Raw genomic sequence first — 18,156 nt, forward strand, 5'->3', positions numbered from 1 at the left:
ACGTAGGTTTCAGATCTCTGACAGGAAGGCCAAGTTTAGGATGCACTGAAGGTTCTTTTCTTTTGGGGCCTGGGGGATAGATTTACCATTTACTTTGAATTATTAATATGCATTACGGGATCTGCTTGTTGAATGATTTGCATGTGTTTTTCCATGATGTTATCATTAGTCACCATCTCTCCCTGAGAGAAGAATAATGGCCACCATGATGACAGTGTGCAATGAAGTGCCAGACAAAATCGTGCAGAGCCCTGGGTCATTGCTGGTGCTTCAGAAATGGAGGTGACATAGAAGTGATTCCTTGGGACACAGGGTCCCTCTATGACTCTGACCTTTCCCTGCATTAAGCAGTAGTGGAGGGCATAGGAAAATACATTCATCCAAGAAAAACTAGAAATAAATATGTTATCTATAAACCAGACAGGGTTATGGGTCTGAGCAACAGGTGAGCCACTCTCAGGACACTGCAGCAGCCCACATCTCGCTATCTGTAGCCAGAGCTCAATAGAGATGGCCTGTCTCTCTCTCTCCATCTCCCCCAGCCTTCAGCACAGCCAAGTCCATCATGGTCCAGGCCAGGGGGACGGTTTTGAGGATACTCACAGCCGATGTCTTGATCACTCATTGCCAAATCTGTGACCATCAGAGAAGAGTGGGGTTTTGAACATCACTCTAGCTCTAATTCGTTTGATGAGCTTATATTGATGCCTATTCTATGCCAAGCCCTGATGGTAAAAAATGAATCAAACATGTCATAAGAGAATTCAGGGTCTAATGGGAGAGACAGATATGTTCTCAGGGAATATAGATGTCATGTGAAGTGCGACAAAAATCTGACACATGGAGGGTTATGGGAGTACAGGAGAGGGGTTACCTAAGCCAGTGGAGGGCTTCAGAAGGTGCTTTCTGGAAAAGAAGACCCAGAGCTGAGCCTTGGGCCAGGCCCAGAATGAGGTAAGGGCTTTCTAAGAAAAGGAAGTATCAATGAAGACCTAGAGGGGAAGCAAAGTGTGGGGTATGAGGGCACCTCGGAATAGCTCAACAGGCTGTGGAAGCAGACCAGGGCCACTTGTTTAAAGGAAAGCTCTTGTCTAAAAGTAAACATGTCATCTTATTTCCAACACTTAAATATTTGAAATGTGTTTCCCCATGCTCATCCCCATGTCCTTATCTCTTCCTCCTCCATGCCTTTCTTCTCCATCTATCAGGCTGTGCTTCCATACCAACCTCTTCCTTTCTTGCTTCCTGTCCCTCTGTTTCCTCTTTGTCTCCATTTCTCACTCACAGAGAGGCAGGGCAGTGATGTCAGGATGGAAGTGACATTTATGGAGCTTCAGAGCCTGCCTGTCTGAGTCAGAGGGCATTTCTTTCCCAGGGTTCTCCTGGACAATGACAGCATCTACAAGCCCTTAGCATCAATCCCATTATATTGCCTCCCCAAGCTGTTGCCTCCTGCTTGACACCCAATAGCCAAGATTATAGAACACAGCAAAACTTAGGCAAGAAGCAAGCCTACCAGGAGCCTTTGGGTGCAAAGATTTAGTGTACTAGTGTGAGTCTTCAAGGCAGGCAGGAGTCCCCACAGCCTGAATTTCTCTCAGTGAGCTTCCATATCTGTGTTCTGTGTTCACACAGTAGTCACTTTATCTCTGGGCCTCCTGTTGAGAAAGTTGTACTCATCAGGCATGATCTCCCTTCTCTTTCCACTCTTCTGTACCCTGTCACTGAAATAACCTGTCACAGCGTCCTCCTTTTCAGGCACCATGCCCATTTATTATCCCCTGTCCCTCCTGTGTCTTTAACCCATAAACACGTTCATTCTAAAACAAACCTTGACCCGGATCCTACACTAGCTTCTATCCAATCTCTCCTCCCCTTTCTATCTAAACACCTGGAGAAAGCCATGTCTGCTTCCATAGCTCCTATTTGCTGTTTAACATCTGCAATCTGACTTCTGGCCTCATTACTTAGCTGAGGTTCTCTTATTAATGTCACTGATGACTCCTTTTTTGCAAAATAATGGATATTTTTCAGGCTTTTTCTCATGGGCCTCTCTGATATGTGTGACATTGCACACAAGGCCCTCCATGATACAAGCCCTCCCCACCTCTCCGTCTTCATCTCCCACCACTCCCAAGGTCACATTTTATGCTCCTGTGGCATTAAATTGCTGTAATTCTTTATATTTACCAGGTTTTTTTCTTTCTTCTGTCTTCTTGCCCTTTTCTTGGGATTCTCTTTTCTTTGATTTCATTCCTTCTTGACTGGTCAATACCTACTCGTCCTTTAGAACCTGGTGTGGGCATCATCTTCTGCAGGCATCCCAATTCTGTCCCCAGGCTGAGTCTGATGCCTATGCATCTATTTAACTCTGTTGTTGCTTTGATCAGATGATATTACTATCATCTGTTTATGTACTTGTCACTCCACATGGCTGTGAGCTCCTAGGCAAAGTGTCCTGTGCTTTATTCCAGCATTTAGTACAGTGCCTGGTGCACAGGAATGCCAAATTGATATCTGCTGGATGAATGAATGAATTTTGCCTAGAAAAATACTCATAGAAGAGGAGATAGTTGAGTTGAAATTTAAAGGGTGAGTATTGCCCCATAGGGGGCATAAGGGAAGTGAATCATTGTCTGAGATGAGTATTCTTGGGACAGTGAAGGAAGTACCAGTGGAAGAGAGTTCAACAAGGATGTGCTCTGAGCTGGAGACCAGCTTCAGTATGGGCCACTGGAAACACTGGCACACGACCAACACACAGAGTTGGTCCCCTGTATTGGTCAGTCATTGACCGAGGGCTTCCCTTAGGTTGGGGAGAGGTGGTCATAACCTCCTGGGTCAAGTGACTGCCGTGGACCCAAGGCCAACTATAAGTTATCATTAGCCCATAGTCACAGTGGCTGACGATGGGGACCCCAGGCAGGACATGGATCGCACCACCACTCTTGCAGCAAAGGAAATGGCAGGGCGATAGGATGCAACTTGGTTCATTTGGGGACCTGCAAAGTGTTGGATATGGCTGGAGTGGAGGAAGTAAGTGGATTGGGTCTGAGAGGCAGAAGCCAGCTCCTGGAGAACCTGTGCGGTGTGCTAAGCATATCGGACATTTTATTCAAGCCATGGAGAGTGTTTTAAGTATTGGGTTAACTGCTTTCATTTGCATTAAGAAATATTGGAGTGGCACTGTGAGTGAATGGAGGGGAGAAGCAGTACTGGAGCAGGGAGACCAGTTAGAAGGGCATTCAGTAGTCAAGGTAAAAGGTGATGACAGTCTGAATGAAAGCAGTGCAGTGGAGATGGGGGAGGGGTGTCAGACAGGAGAGAGATTAGGAAGTCAGGAGTGAAGGTATTTCTAGTCAGAGAGCAATCTCAGAATATCCCATAGGAGTAGTACCTACTTTTCCCATGAGGAAGGACCAGCTCTCCTCTTAGCCCTTAAAGCCATCTGTTTTCCATCATGCACTCACCCAGCCATGGGTTATAGGATTTGGCTCATCTGAATCAAAATGGTACAAGGCGAGTGCAGTTCTGGAGTTATACATTAAGGGGCTTCCTTGTTTTCTGAATTAAAAAAAATATATGGGAGGAAACATGTGTCAAGTGCCATCTCTGTGTGAGGTATTGTGCTGGGTGCCCAGCAGGTAGCCAGGGGAATGTGAATATAAAGATCAATAAAGTGTGGGTCTTGCCCTCAAGGTGCTCATAATCTTGTAGGTGAGATAGAAATGTAGACAACCAATCATAATATAAAGCAGATTGTGATGTGTGCTTCAATAGCAGTGTACATACACTTGATCTTGGCTGAAGGTGGAGAAGAATACAAGAGAAGTACAAATAACATATTCTGGTTGCCCAAAAGAGGGGATGATTAATTCTGACTACAGGCTCAGATAATCTCGCTTAATAGAAGATGAGACATTTGAGCAGGCTCTGGAGGATGAGAGGGATGTTGATGGATGAAGAATGGCATCCTAGCAGAGGGAACAGCAAAGAAAGTCATATGTTATAATAATTTGGGGCTTGCTTAAAATAAATCCACATTAGAGCTGGAAATAGAAAACACAGGAATTCTAGGTTTGGGTAGTTTAATCTAAACTTTCAGTGAATTATTATTACCCTCTTATTAACTTGCAGGAAATAATTTGAACTCCTCGGGGAAATAATGCTATGTAAACAGAAGACTCTGAAATAAATAGGCATATTAGTGTACAAAAGATAGTCATTTAAGTCTGTTCAAATCCTAATAATAGTAGTTGACTGACATAAACAACACTAACTGCAAAGATTGTATTCAACCTGCTCAATCCCCTCTCTGGGATTCCCTCTTAAAGACTAATCATTAGAAAAAAAGCTGGCAGATCTCTGGAATTTCTCTACTTCAACCCTCTTTCTCTTGCAGGTCAACAATGAACGGCTATATCTACCCTTGAAGTTGGGACAAGGGAAGATAAATATCTTTTCCTTTGGCTTCCATGTGGTGGTGGAAACTGATTTTGGCCTGAAGGTTGTGTATGACTGGAAGACCTTCCTGTCGATCACAGTCCCTCGGAACATGCAGAACAGCACCTATGGCCTGTGCGGCCGCTATAATGGCAACCCCGATGATGATCTGGAGATGCCCATGGGTCTTCTTGCATCCAGTATCAATGAATTTGGGCAGAGCTGGGTGAAAAGGGACACGTTCTGCCAGGTTGGCTGTGGGGACCGCTGCCCTTCCTGTGCCAAGGTGGAAGGTTTCTCAAAGGTACAGCAGCTGTGCAGCCTGATCCCCAACCAGAATGCTGGCTTCACCAAGTGTCACAGCAAAGTCAACCCTACCTTCTTCTACAAGAACTGCCTGTTTGACTCTTGCGTCGATGGGGGCGCAGTGCAGACTGCCTGCAGCTGGCTGCAGAACTATGCCAGCACCTGCCAGACTCAGGGGATTGCAGTGACCGGCTGGAGGAATTACACTTCTTGCTGTGAGTCCTTCTTGTTAGCTCACCTTGTGTCTTGATTGGTGTAGTCAGGTCAGCCATCCATCTCCATAGGTGTCAGAGCAATTTAAGGATATGCATTTTGGAATTGAGTTTGTTATCTGAAACAGGATGTATAACCTCCCAGAGCCTCCTTTTCCTTATCTATAAAATGGGATTAATACCACTTATTTCACACATTGCTTTGCAGATGAAATAAGATCATTTATATAAAGCACAGAGCACCATTCATGGCATTTGGACTCAGCAAGTGCACAATAAAATTCTAACAAAGGACTAATGGAGGAAGAGTTGAGTAGGTTGATTGGTTAGTTAGTTATAGAACCTCATGGGCCCATCATTCTACTGGTAATTTGCATGCTTTCTCTAAGTGTGTTATTCTATTTGATCCACATGTGTCATGTATCAGATTTTGAGCTTATGAAACACAGCAAGATGTTAAGAGCGTTAGAAAAAGAATTAGAGTCCCTGGATTTTAGCCTTGCTCTATCCTTAAGGATCAGTGTGACCTTGGAGCATTTCAGTTTTCCTCCCTGGCCCTTAGTTTTCCCCCTGATAGTGCTGTGATGATCTTGCTGTCTACACCATTTATGCTACAGAAACATCAGGAGGATCAAATTAGGTAATTGAAAGTGCAGCACACTCTATGCATGCTAAATGGTATTGTTGTTATATTAATAGCTTGCTGTGAGCCAAGCCCAGTGCTAAACACTTCATCAAAATTATCTCATTTATTCTCCTCCATGACCCACTTAGTTGGGGAGAACCTGAGACTCAGAGGAGTTAGTAACTTGCCTAAGGTTATGCAATCTCAGTTGCAGTTCAGATTTGACCTATAACCACAAAGTTCATGCTCTCGACCCATACACTGTACTGGTGTACTACGTACTGGAATAATTTGCCTGCATTTAGCACATCACAATAGGAAAAGATTGGGAGAAACCACTGTTGGTCTTTGGCCAATCTGCCTTGGTCTGTTTTCCCATCTCAATCTCATTAACTATAGCAAATTTCTTTTTAGGTCTAACTGTATAAAAAGGCTACAAATTGATGCTGAATGCATAGAGCTCTAAATAAGTGATACAGCAGGGGTCCCAGGGAAAAAACTCTATTTGCATTCTGGAAAAGGGACATTTGGATGAAAAACCAGAAGCAGTATTGTAGTTTAATGCTTACACAGTTAGTTTACATTCCACATAATTGGATTCATGTAGATTGTGGAATGAAGTGGGGACAGGGAGGGAAAAGATGCCAACACCATTTCATCCAGGCTCAGTCTGTGAGTGAGGGGTTGGGGTAATGATGCCAGTAAGAGTGACTTTCCAGACTAATTGACCTTTGATGACGTCAGTAAAATAAATACGTCTATAACAAAGTCAGGGTCTGGATAAATCTCCAGAGTTACACTGGATTCATTAGGGTCAGCACAGTGGGGCCAGAGAGCTTTTTTTCCCCCCAAATCAGGAAACAAGGTCGTGGATCCAAGGACCTTGAAATAGCACAATATGGGAAAAGAGTTTGAGAAGTACACTCTGCCTGATTCTTCTTGATACCTACTACAAGGAGTCCCCTCTTTTCCTGCAACCATGCTGTGGTGGCTGAACTGTTCTCTGGGATGGCTGGGATGAGGGGTGGGGCATAGTGTATGTCCAAACCATCGCATCTAGCTGCAGCAAGCAGGGAAATCATAGAGAGTTGTTTTTAGAGGGGGCCAATACCAGGAACACTCACCTTAAATTATGGGTCTCAGTTTTTGTCATTCATGGGAAAGAAAGGGAATTGAGTTAGGAAGCCCCGATAACCCTATAACCTCTGAGGATGAAGGTCTCCCTACCTTTACAGAGCTTGGACCGGACCCATAGGGCTAAAAATGGTGTAGGATGAGGAAATAGTTTTGGAAAGGGAGACTCTTTCATAAAGAATATGAAGACCATTTTTCTTGTCCTCCTGCCTCTCTACCAGCAACCCTTTTCTCTCTCCTCCTCAAAGCTCTAGCCAGACATTGGTTGCCTCCTCTATACATAGTAATGGGGGGCTGTATCCAAGGCACTCAGCGCAGAGACTGCCCTGTCTCACTCTTAGCCTTGGACCCCATCCCTGCAGCTCCTGGATGCCCACAGTACCCATCACAAGAGAGTTATACCTTTCTCTACCTTGACATTTCAGAACAGGGGACAAAGATCTAAAAGAGAGCAACTGAAGAAATGGTGGCAATGACTGGCAAAAAGAAAAGCTAACATAAGAGAAAAATTATCCTTTAAACACGATATGTGGGTAGGAATGGGGGTGGAAACAGGTGGAGGCAGCTTAGTTTTCCATTTTGACGTTCAGAAACAGAGAAAAGCTGTGGGAGACAGAGTCCCAACTCAGCAGCCATTCAATCTGAGAGATCAATGAATGCAGAAAGTCTGTCTTCAGTATAATTGTTTGTAACTGTATTTGATATGACTTTAACCACTGAGATATAAGGGTAGGACTAACGTCCTCTTCTTCCCCCCATTCTACCAAAATTTAATCCAATCCACCATTTACAGGTTAAAATGGTACTTTTCAGGAGAAAAGGGGTTAAACCAGAATTTCCTGTAAAACTTATGCTTCATTGGTAACAGTGTAGAATGCTGGTGTTCCTTAGTATTTCAATGATATTAGCAGTTCCTATCAAAGAAATAATTTATTACTCAATTACCTTATTTTTAAATGCATTGGAAAACTTCTTCACCAAAGTTGAACAAATAGGCTTAGAGGGGGATGAGGAGTTAAATTGTCTTAATTAGTGACCCCTTCTTAAAATTCGTTCAGCCTAGTCTATCATTGTTTCAGAACTTCATGGGGGACTTAAAGTACTAGAGAGTGAAAGTGCAGTAAGAGAAGAAAATAATAAATGCATAATAGTTACTTAGCTCTGACTGTGTGCCAGGCACTATTCTAAGTGCAACATGCGTTCTCACTCCTCACAGTAGCCCTGTAAAGTAGGTACCATTAGTAGTCCCATTTTCTAGAGGAGGAAACTGAAGCTCAGAGAAATGAAGTAACTTTCCCAAGGAAAGTGGCTTGGGTAAGTTGGAAAGTGGCTCCAGAGACAGTGTTCTCCCAAGGTGGAAGGCTGCCTCTCTGACCCTGGTCAGCCAAGGGGCCCTGGGGAGCTGGCGAACCCTCAGGTGCTGGAGGGGGTGTCCAGCTCTGTAGAATCAGGTCTGGGAAGGCACCTTCCAGCCATTGTGAGAAGGAAATGTGATGACGTCTCATAAACCAGGACACCCAGTGCCTGACACTTAATCAATGGTCAGTCAAGGTTGAGTATCATTTTCCCTTTTTTCAGAGTCAGCTTTTGCTACTTCAGGGTGCTGCCTCCAAAGTCTGGTAATTAGGGGTTTTCCTACATAGTTCTCTGCAGATCCAATCAACTCTTGTTGAATAACCTAAATAAATAAATAAATTTTACCACTGCTGCTCCAACAGCTACTACTATTAATAGCAGAAGCTCGTTGAAGTATCAGACACTGTACTAGAAGCTTTGCAAAACTGCATCTCATTTTATCTGAGTAACTATTTGATGAGGGAGAGATGATTATGCCATTTTACAGATGAGGAAAAGAGGTTTAGAGAGAGTAAGTAACCTGCCCAAGGTGGCAGAGCCAGGGCTCAAACCAGGTCAGTCTGACTCCAAAGCCCTTGTCCGTTCCATTGTACTGCGTTGCTCTTCAGGCAATCTGTGCATCCCACCCATCTGGAAACAAAGTCTAAATCAGCCCACTGGCCATGGCAAGAGACACATTTGTGACCATGATAGAAATCCAGGTGTAGAGCCATCATCAGTCACAGCTCTCGTTACTTCATTTGGATTGAGAAAATAAATATTAGAAGTTAATATTTAAAGTTTGTCTTCAAGAGTCAAATGTTTATTAACCACCTGCCATGTTCTTAGCACTATTTTGGGTGCCATGGAAGAATCAGAAGTGTAAAATATGAAGTTTATAGTCTAGCTTGGGAGATAGGACCAGCATGCTTGAAACAACAATGGACATTTCTAAATTGGTAGTATATCTTCCCAAATATTAAAATATATTGTAGAGCTTCAGTAATGAAAACAAGTTAATACTGGCCCATGAACAGAAAGACCAACCAGTATAAAGATAAGAAGTCCAGAAATAGGCTAAGGAGAAATTAGTATATAGTAAAGTGGCATTTCAAAGCACTGGGAGGAAATAGCTAAATCCCTCCTTCACTCTTCACTCAAAAATAAAATCCAGGCAGAAGCAAGATTAAGCAAAAATATTTAAGTTATAAAAGGACTAGAAGAAAATAAAGGAGTTTTTGTGTTGTTGTTTTGTTTTGTTTGTTTTGGTTTGGTTTGGTAATCTTAGAGTAGAGAGGGCCTTTCTAAGCAAAACACCCAAAGCCTTGAGGGAAGACCTGATAAACTTGACTAGAATTAGAAATTTCTATATGGCAAAAACATAATAAAAAACAATCAAACAAATGTACTAGAAAAAGCAAAGTCAAAAGACAAATGATAAATATTTTGTAACACATGACAGGTGAAAGTCTACTTTTAATTTATAAAGAGATTTTACAATTTAATAAGACAAAATTTGAGTAACACAAAATGTGTAAAGGACATGAAAAGACGGTTTACAGAAAAAGACATACAAGTGGATTATAACCAAATGAAAAGATAATCAACCTCACAAAAGAATGCAAACTGAATAGGGATATTGCTGATAGGATTGTTTTCAATTTCCTTATTGCGGTAAAATACATATGACAAAACTCACTATCTTAACCATTTTTAAGTATACAATCCAGTGGTATTAAATACATATTGTGCAACTACCGCCACCATCCATCTCCGGCACTCTTTTCATTTTATGAAACTGAAAATCCTTACCCATTAAACAACGGCTCTCCATCCCCACCTTACTGCTCCCCCCCCTCCCCCCACCGGCCCATCAACCACTGTTCTAATTTCTGTCTCTATGGACTTGACTATTTTAGATACTTCATATAAGTGGAATCATACAGTACTTACTTTTTGTTTGTTTTGTTTTGTTTTGTTTTGTTTTGTTTTGTTTTGTTTTTTTAGCTGAGCCATCCTGCCACCTGTTGGCAGCTCAGCAGCAGCTCAGCTCGGCCCTGGCATCGAGCCGCTATTGCTCAGAGCTCAAATCTTTGAGCGAGCTCTTAACCAACTGAGCCACTCAGCTGGCCCAGTACTTACTTTTTGTGGGTAGCTTTTCCACTTAGCATAATGTCCTCAAGTTTCATCCATGTTGTTGCATATTGCAGAATTTCCTTCTTTTTTGAAGCTGCATAATATTCTATTGTATGTATATACCACATTTTGTTTATCCATCGATGGATACTTGGGCTGCTTCTGTGTTTTAGCTATTATGAATAATACTGCTATGAACATGAGTATGTAAATATCTTTTTGAGATAATTCTTTCAAATATTTTGAGCATATACCCAATATATTGCTGGAATTGCTGGATCATATGGTAATTCCATGTTTAATATTTTTAGGAACTTACATAGTGTTTTCCACAGTAACTGTGCCATTTTACTTTTTCCATCAATGATGCACAAGGTTTCCAATTTCTCCACTTGCTATTTCCTGGTTTTTTAATAGTAGCCATTCTAATGGGTGTGAGGTCTCATAGTAGTTTTGATTTGCATTTCTCTGGTGATTAGTGATATTGAGCATATTTTCTTTCATATACCTTCTTTGGAAAAATATCTATTCAAGTCCTTTGCCCATTTTTGAATCAGGTTGTTTGTTTTTTTGTATAGGAGGTCTCTATATATTCTCAATAGTAATATAGCTATCAAATTTAACCTGTCATATTTCCAAGAATCAGAATGTTTGTTGGTAAATAATCAGTGAGGATGTGGAAAAATAAAACTCTTCATATAGCCCTGGTAGGAGGATAAATTGCATAGCCTCTTTAGAGGGCAAATTCAGTTGCATCTATCAAGAATTTAAATGCACCATACCCTTTGACCCAATAATTCCACTTTCAGGAATTTATTGTACACACTCACTTACCATGAGGGCAAAGGTATGTGTACAAGGATGTTCACTGCAGCAGCATCATAAACACATAAAATTGATCATGCAGCAGTCCTAAAACAATAATTCAAAGCTAAATGGTATTGTGTAGAAAATCCCGCATAATAGTAGTTGTGTTTTTCATATACACCTATTAAAATAAGTTTCTGTGAAACTTTGAAGCAAATCTGTCTTTAATGATTAGCTAACATTTACTGAAAACTTAACTGCTAAGCACTGTTCTAAGCACAGAGACTCACATAATCCTTCCCAACAAGGTATGAATGGTGCTGTGGGTATCTACATTTTACAGATTAAGGAGCTGAGAACCAGAGAGGCTAAGTAACTGGTACTGGTCTCTTACATGTGACTCCAGAGCCCATGTCTTCACCAGAACCCTAACTACATTCCAAAAATCATCTGCATGCATTTGAAACCCATAGAACATAGTTGATATGGGTCAGTCTACACACACACACACACACACACACACACACACACACACACACACACACACANACACACACACACACACACACACACACACACACACACACACACACACATACACTCACATGTACACACAACACACAGAGAATGCACATCTGCCTTCTTAGAAATCAAGGAGCTCAGGGGTCTACTGTTTATAAACTACTGGCTTAGAAAAGATTCTGTGGAAGTTCTGAGATGAAGGTGAGTTGTTAGTACTGGTATGAGTGGAGAGTCTATGAATAAGATGGGACTCCACCTGGGACTTGAAGAATGGGGAATTTAGATAGGCTGAGGGGATAAAGAAGGGCATGCATTGAGAGATCAATATATGAGTGAGGACCTTTGGGAGGCTGGGTGAAAAAGGTGAAGGGATTAAGAAGTACAAATTGGTAGTTACAAAATAGTCACAGTGATGTAAAGTGAAGCATAGGGAATCTAGTTAATAATATTATAACACCTATGTATAGCACCAAGTGGGTGCTAGGCTAATGGGGGTGATCACTTTGTAAATTATATAAATGTCTAACCACTAGGCTGTACATCTGCAACTAATATAAAATAATATTGAATGTCAACTGTAATGAAAATTTTTTTAAAAAATATATGAGTGAGGACCTAAAGGCAAGAATGAATGTGGGGTGCCCTGGGCAGCCATCAGGGGACTGCCTAATTGAATTCAAGATGTGTGTTGAGAGGTGGGTTTAAGGTAGCAGGTTAGAGGATCTCAGAAAAACCGGCTGAAGAGGGGACAAAGATTATGTGAGGAACAGTTACCTTTACCTGCTCTTTGGTTCATGATTTAAGCAATAATAAGTCAGAGGCTTTCCATAAGCACAGAGGATATTCATCAGGAAAGGTGGTAAAGCTCACTTCACCCTCCCCCTCCATCCCCACACACACACCCTCCATCTCCCTGAGTGGGTGAGCAGTGGCCTCAGGAAAAGACCACTTGCACTTCTTGTGATTGTACGAGTCTTGACTTGTGTCTTCTGTTTCAGCTGTCACCTGCCCTCCCAACAGCCATTACGAGAGCTGCGTGAGCGTCTGCCAGCCCCGCTGTGCTGCCATCCGCCTGAAGAGCGACTGCAACCACTACTGTGTGGAGGGTTGTCAGTGCGACGCAGGCTACGTCCTCAATGGCAAGAGCTGCATCCTGCCTCACAGTTGTGGCTGCTATTCAGATGGCAAATATTATGAGGTAGGGGAGCTCGGCCCTGCCTCTTCCTCCTTGACAATCAGTAGATTTCTCTCCAATGCCCAGAGGCTAGTCATAGTTGACCCATCTCCCTACTTCATTATGAAGATTGGGATGCTTATTCGCAAGGACGTGGGAGGGCAAAGAGGTTACAAACAGGTCCTTAGAGACTCTTGCTCACTGAGTATTAGATTTGGAAATGCATTTGGGCCTCATTCTCCTCCTTCTTTGGCATCGGCAAGGACTCCGGCACTCTGCCTCTTCTCCTCGCTAGCATCTGTGTTTCTCTCTCTGCCATGCCGCTCTCTAGGTCCTTCTGAATTCCTCTTCTGTTAATCTCAGTTTGAAAGCTTCTGATATGGCTATTGTTTGGAAATATGGTAGCTGTGAATCTGATATTTGTAGCTGTCTTAGCTAAGGACATTTATTAAACGAAAAAAGTGGGGCTTAAGACTGGAAAGAGTGGCTTTCTCTCTTCCGGCTATTGAAGCTCCATGAGAGTCCGTGAAAGAGCCTTAATGCTGTCCCCCCACATCCTACCCTTTGCTTCTCTATATGTAGGGACTGAAGCATAGTTAATGAAGGTGTCTTTGTAGGTGTCACACAGTAAAACATATTAGCTCACTAACTTGTTTACTGTTTGTACTTTGTAAATTTTTTTTTCTTAAAATTTTCTTTTCAGATTTTTTATTAAAAAATATAGCTAACATACAATATTATATCAGTTTCAAGTGTATGTCACAGTTGTTCAATGTTTATATACCTAAAGAAGTGATCACCATGAGTCCAACAACTATCTGACATCATACCACGCTATCACAATATTATTGATTATATTCGCTATTCTGTACATTACATCCCCATGACTGATTTGTTTCCTGCCTGGAAATTTGAACTTCTTATTCTTTTCCACTTTTCCTCCCATTTTTAATTTTTCAATTACAGTTAACAGTTAATATTATTTTGTATTAATTTCGGGTGTACAGGATAGTAGTTAGACATTTATATAATTTAAGAAATGATTAACCCTAACTAGTCTAGTATCCACCTGGCATTATACATTGCTATTACCATATTATTGAGTATGTTTCCGGTGCTTTACTTTACATCCCTATGACTACTTTGTAACAACAAATTTGTACTTCTTAATCCTTTCCAGTTTTTCACCCACCGCCTTAATCCCCTTCCTATCTGGCAACCATCAAAATATTCTCTGTGTCTATGAGTGTGTTTCTGTTTTGTTTGTTTGTTTGTTTATTTGTTTTGTTCTTTAGATTCCACATATAAGTGAAATCACATTGCATCTGCCTTTCTCTGTCTGAAATACTCCACTCAGCACAATACTCTCCAGGTCCATCCGTGTGCCGCAGATGGCAAGAACCCATTCCCTTCCATGGCTAAGGAATATTCCATTGTATATGTTACCAACTCCTCCTTATAAATTCATCCATCGATGTGCATTCAGGCTGCCTCCACATCTTGGCCATTGTAAATAATGCTGCAATGAACATATGGATGCACATGTCCCGTCAAAGTACTGTTTTGGGTTTCTTCAGGTAAATACCCAGAAGTGGGATTACTAAATGCTTCTTTGTCTTGTTTTATAGCCTTTGTCTTAAAGTCTATTTTGTCTGGTGTAAGTATTGCAACCCCAGCTTTTTTTTTTTTTCATTTCCATTTTTATGAAATAATTTTTTCCACCCTTTTACTTTCAATCTGTGTGTGTCTTTCAATTTGAATTGAGTTTTCAGTTATTTCTTCAAATAGGTTTTTAATCCCTTGCTTTCTCTCTTCACCTCCTGGCACCCTGATGATGTGAATGTTGTTATGCTTGATGTTGTCCCAGAGGTCTCTTAAACTATCCTTTTTTTAAAAATTCATTTTTCCTTTTGCTTTTCTGATTGGGTGTTTTCTGCCACCTTGTCTTCAAAATTGATGATTTGATCCTCTGCTTCATCCAGTCTGCTGGTGATCCTTTGTAATGCATTCTTCATTTCAGTTCTTGTATTTTTCACTTCTGACTGTTTTTATCTTTTTATGGTTTCTATGTCTTTTTTTTTTAAGATTTTTATTGGGGAATTATAGCGGATGGGAACAGTGCTGGGGTATTGGGGGAAGGGGAAAAGACAAGTTGCTGTCCTTTTGTTCTTCAATCTAGTTGTGGAGGACATTGCTTCACTAGCCCAACTTGGCACCATCATTGCTCTCTTCGTGGGAAAGGCAGATCAGTCACCAGCTTCTGGACGGCCAATCACTATGGCTGCTGGCCGCTCACGCTGGCTGCTGGCTACACACGGTAGCCCATGGCAACCTACTGCAGCAGGGGCTGCAGTCTACGCCGTCGCCAGCGACTCACGGCATCCCAGCTCGAGGTTGAGCTGTTGTTCAGCATCTTAGCTGTAGAAGGCAGTGTCACTGGCCCTCATATGTGGGATCTGAACCGGGGCCCTCTGGCATCCCAAGCCAGCTCTTGACCAACGTGCCATTCGGCCGGCCCTCTATGTCTTTTTTAATGCTTGCCATCTCTTTGTTGAAGTTCTCAATAAGCCCTTGAGCACCTTATAACCAGTGCTTTCAACTGTGTCTCTGGTAGGTTACTTGCCTCTATTTTATTTAGTTCTTTTTCTGGAGTTTTCTCCTGTTCTTTCATTTGGGGTGTATTTCTTTGATTTCCCATTTTGGCTGCCTTTCTTTGTTTCTATGTATTAGGTAGATATGCTACGTCTCCCAGTGTTGCTGGGTGGCCGTATGTAGCCTACTAAGTTGCCCTGTGTGGCCTAATGGCACAGTCTTCCTGATCAACTGTGCTGGGTGCTCCAGGAGTATTCCTTGTGTGGGTTGTGTGTGTCCTCCTGTTATATTTGAGCCTTGATTGCTGTTGGCATATCAGTGGGTGGTTTTGACCCTCAGGCTGACTGGCTGTGGGGTTTGGCTATATCCACAGCTTACAGGCTGCTGTGAGGGGGTCTTACCACACAGAGTAGGATTCACCGCAGTGGACTCTGGTGCCTGTTGAGACCACCCTTTGGATGTGCCACTAGTGGGGCTAATTAGGTGGTGCTCTGCTGTGGTCTGAAGCCAACTTCCAAGTATGTTGGTTCTGAAGAGTATTGGGAGGGGTTCCAGTGCAGGCCCAGGTCAACCACTGCCTGTGACTATCCAGCAGTACCTGGTAGGAGCTACAAAGTAATCCACATTTGGTCGCTGCCTGTGCTGAAGCTGGAGGCACATGGGAGAGGCCACACTGTGAACCAAGGATAGCTGCCACCTGTACCGGGTCTGGGGTAGCTCAGCAAAAAGCCAGGACACACCCAGGCCTGTTGCCATTTGCCAGCTCCCATAAGGTTCAGCTGATAAAGTTTTGTGCGGTATGGAGTTGGGTGTGGCAGGGTCTCAGCGAGTCACCAGGGTGGAGCAAGCCAAAGCTCACCAGACCAATTCAGATTCAGATTTGGCTGTGTGGGGAGAGGGCTCAGCACAGCAAAGATGGCACCCACCTGCTGATGCAAGGGAGAAGGACCCCACACAGGGGAAATGGTGACTATCTTCTAGCTGACACCTTGAAGCCACACACCTCAGCCTACCCCCTGTATGTCTCCGAGGCCCCCTGAGTCACTGTCCCTCTGCTGGAGGCCAGGATGAGTGCCTGCGAGTGAGTCTGTGTGGGCCCTTTAAGAGGACATCTGAGTTTCCCAAAGCCTTTCATTCCACCCAGATGGTCAGAATCCCCACTGTTTTTCAGAGCCAGATGTGGGGACTTCTCTTTCTGGCACCAGTACTCCAGGCTGGGGAACCTGGGGTCCCTTGCTCCTCCCTGGGGAATCTCTGTGGCTGAGATATCCCTTCTAATTTTCATCTGCCACATGGAGGTTTGGGGCTGGCCCATTTCGAGCCTCTGCCCCTCCTACCAGTCTTAACGTGGCTTCTTCTTTATATACTTATAAAAATTCTGTTCACCTAGACTTCAGATGGTTCTCCAGGTTGATTGTTCTATAATTTAGTTGTAATTTTGATGTGTTCTGTACTTTGTAAATTCTTTATGTGCCGTAATACTCAGCTAGAAAGGTCTTGCCTGGAGAAGGTATTTAGCTTATGGTTCTGCCTCAAGCCCATTCTCTGTTTAAATGACATCAATGCCTTATATTGGTGAGCAGACAATTAACAACAAATATTGAGTATCTGCTATTTGCAGATCATTGTGCTGTGGCATCGTTGGGGATGATAAAGTATGTTCTCTGCCTGAAGGAACTTAAAAATCTATTTTGGAGAGGAAGAAAACATACACTTTAAAGAACATGAGAATAATTACAAAGTAACATATCAACAAGTGAAAAATAATGCCCTACGGAACTAAACATTTTTAAATGAAAAAGAATAGTAGCATTACAAAATTGGATTGAAATCTCTAAATTGGAAATAAACTAGGCGAAAAATAATGTCTCCTTTTTGTAAAGATGCATTGACTTGTTCAAGAACAACTGAGTTGGTTTTGCTCTGAGAATTAATAAAAATTCATAAAAAATAAATAAATTTTGAAGTTACCTTCAATTTCGTTTTCAGTGGGAAATTTCCTTAAATGTTATATTAGAAAGACAGGGGAAAATAGTTACATAGTAGAGCTAATCAAAGAAAACTTCTTGGGAGGGGTCTGTTTTGAAGTTAGCTCTTAAAAATACTGATTATTATAAAGGAAAAATTAGAACATGTGGGAGAAAATAATAATAAATTCAGTTTTCTCACAACCTGGGAGAAGAGATAAGCAGGCTCAAAACTGAAAAAACACTCTTCTCCTCTCTGCTCCCCTGTCTGGAGCCTTACTGAAATGTAGATATCTAGCAAGTGCGTCATGTACCCCCAACAGAGATGCGGGTTGTCTGTGGCATATAGAATGAGACTTGGGTTTTATCCTAGCTAAACTACACAAGTGATGTGACGTTGAACAACCTGTGTCATTTTTCTGAGCTTTAGTTGCTCTGTCTGTGAAATGTGACTAATATACCAATTCAGCATGGTTGTCATAAAATAATCTATGCCCGGTGCCTTGCCTAGTACCTGGCACCTAGTAGTTCAATAATTGGTAGCTGCTATTGTTTTTGTTCTCCTGAAAAACATTTTGTAAATAAAAAACCCAGGCATGTTAGTGAAATGATGCATATAAAAGCTCTTGGAACTCTCAGGAAAGGCACAATACAGCTCTTGGCAGCTATTAGTACTATAAACATTATTATCCACTTTTCATCAGAATGTCAGTGGGTTTTGACAATAGCTTATATCTGGAAAGTAGCAAGCACACAGAACAAATAATCCACATCTACTTGCCACAATTCAAACAAGCTTAGAGGCTTGGGTTTTTTTTTAGCTGAGCCATCCTGCTACCTGTTGGCAGCTCAGCGGCTGCTCAGCTCGGGCTGGACTCGAACCGCTGTTGCTCAGAGCTCAAA

At 42.2% G+C, this 18,156-nt stretch overlaps 1 protein-coding gene across 1 annotated transcript in view; it reads left to right on the forward strand.

Moving 5' to 3' along the window:
• The window catches only part of TECTA (tectorin alpha), a 96,899-nt gene that overhangs the window by 48,984 nt on the left and 29,759 nt on the right, over positions 1-18,156 (forward strand). Inside the window, exons 14-15 of the mRNA XM_019666165.1 lie at positions 4,403-4,964; positions 12,519-12,718. Coding sequence (XP_019521710.1) covers positions 4,403-4,964; positions 12,519-12,718 — 762 coding nt within the window. The remainder of the gene's footprint in view (positions 1-4,402; positions 4,965-12,518; positions 12,719-18,156) is intronic.

The sequence above is a fragment of the Hipposideros armiger genome, unplaced genomic scaffold, assembly GCF_001890085.2.
Source record: "Hipposideros armiger isolate ML-2016 unplaced genomic scaffold, ASM189008v1 scaffold_463, whole genome shotgun sequence".
Classification (NCBI taxonomy): domain Eukaryota; kingdom Metazoa; phylum Chordata; class Mammalia; order Chiroptera; family Hipposideridae; genus Hipposideros; species Hipposideros armiger.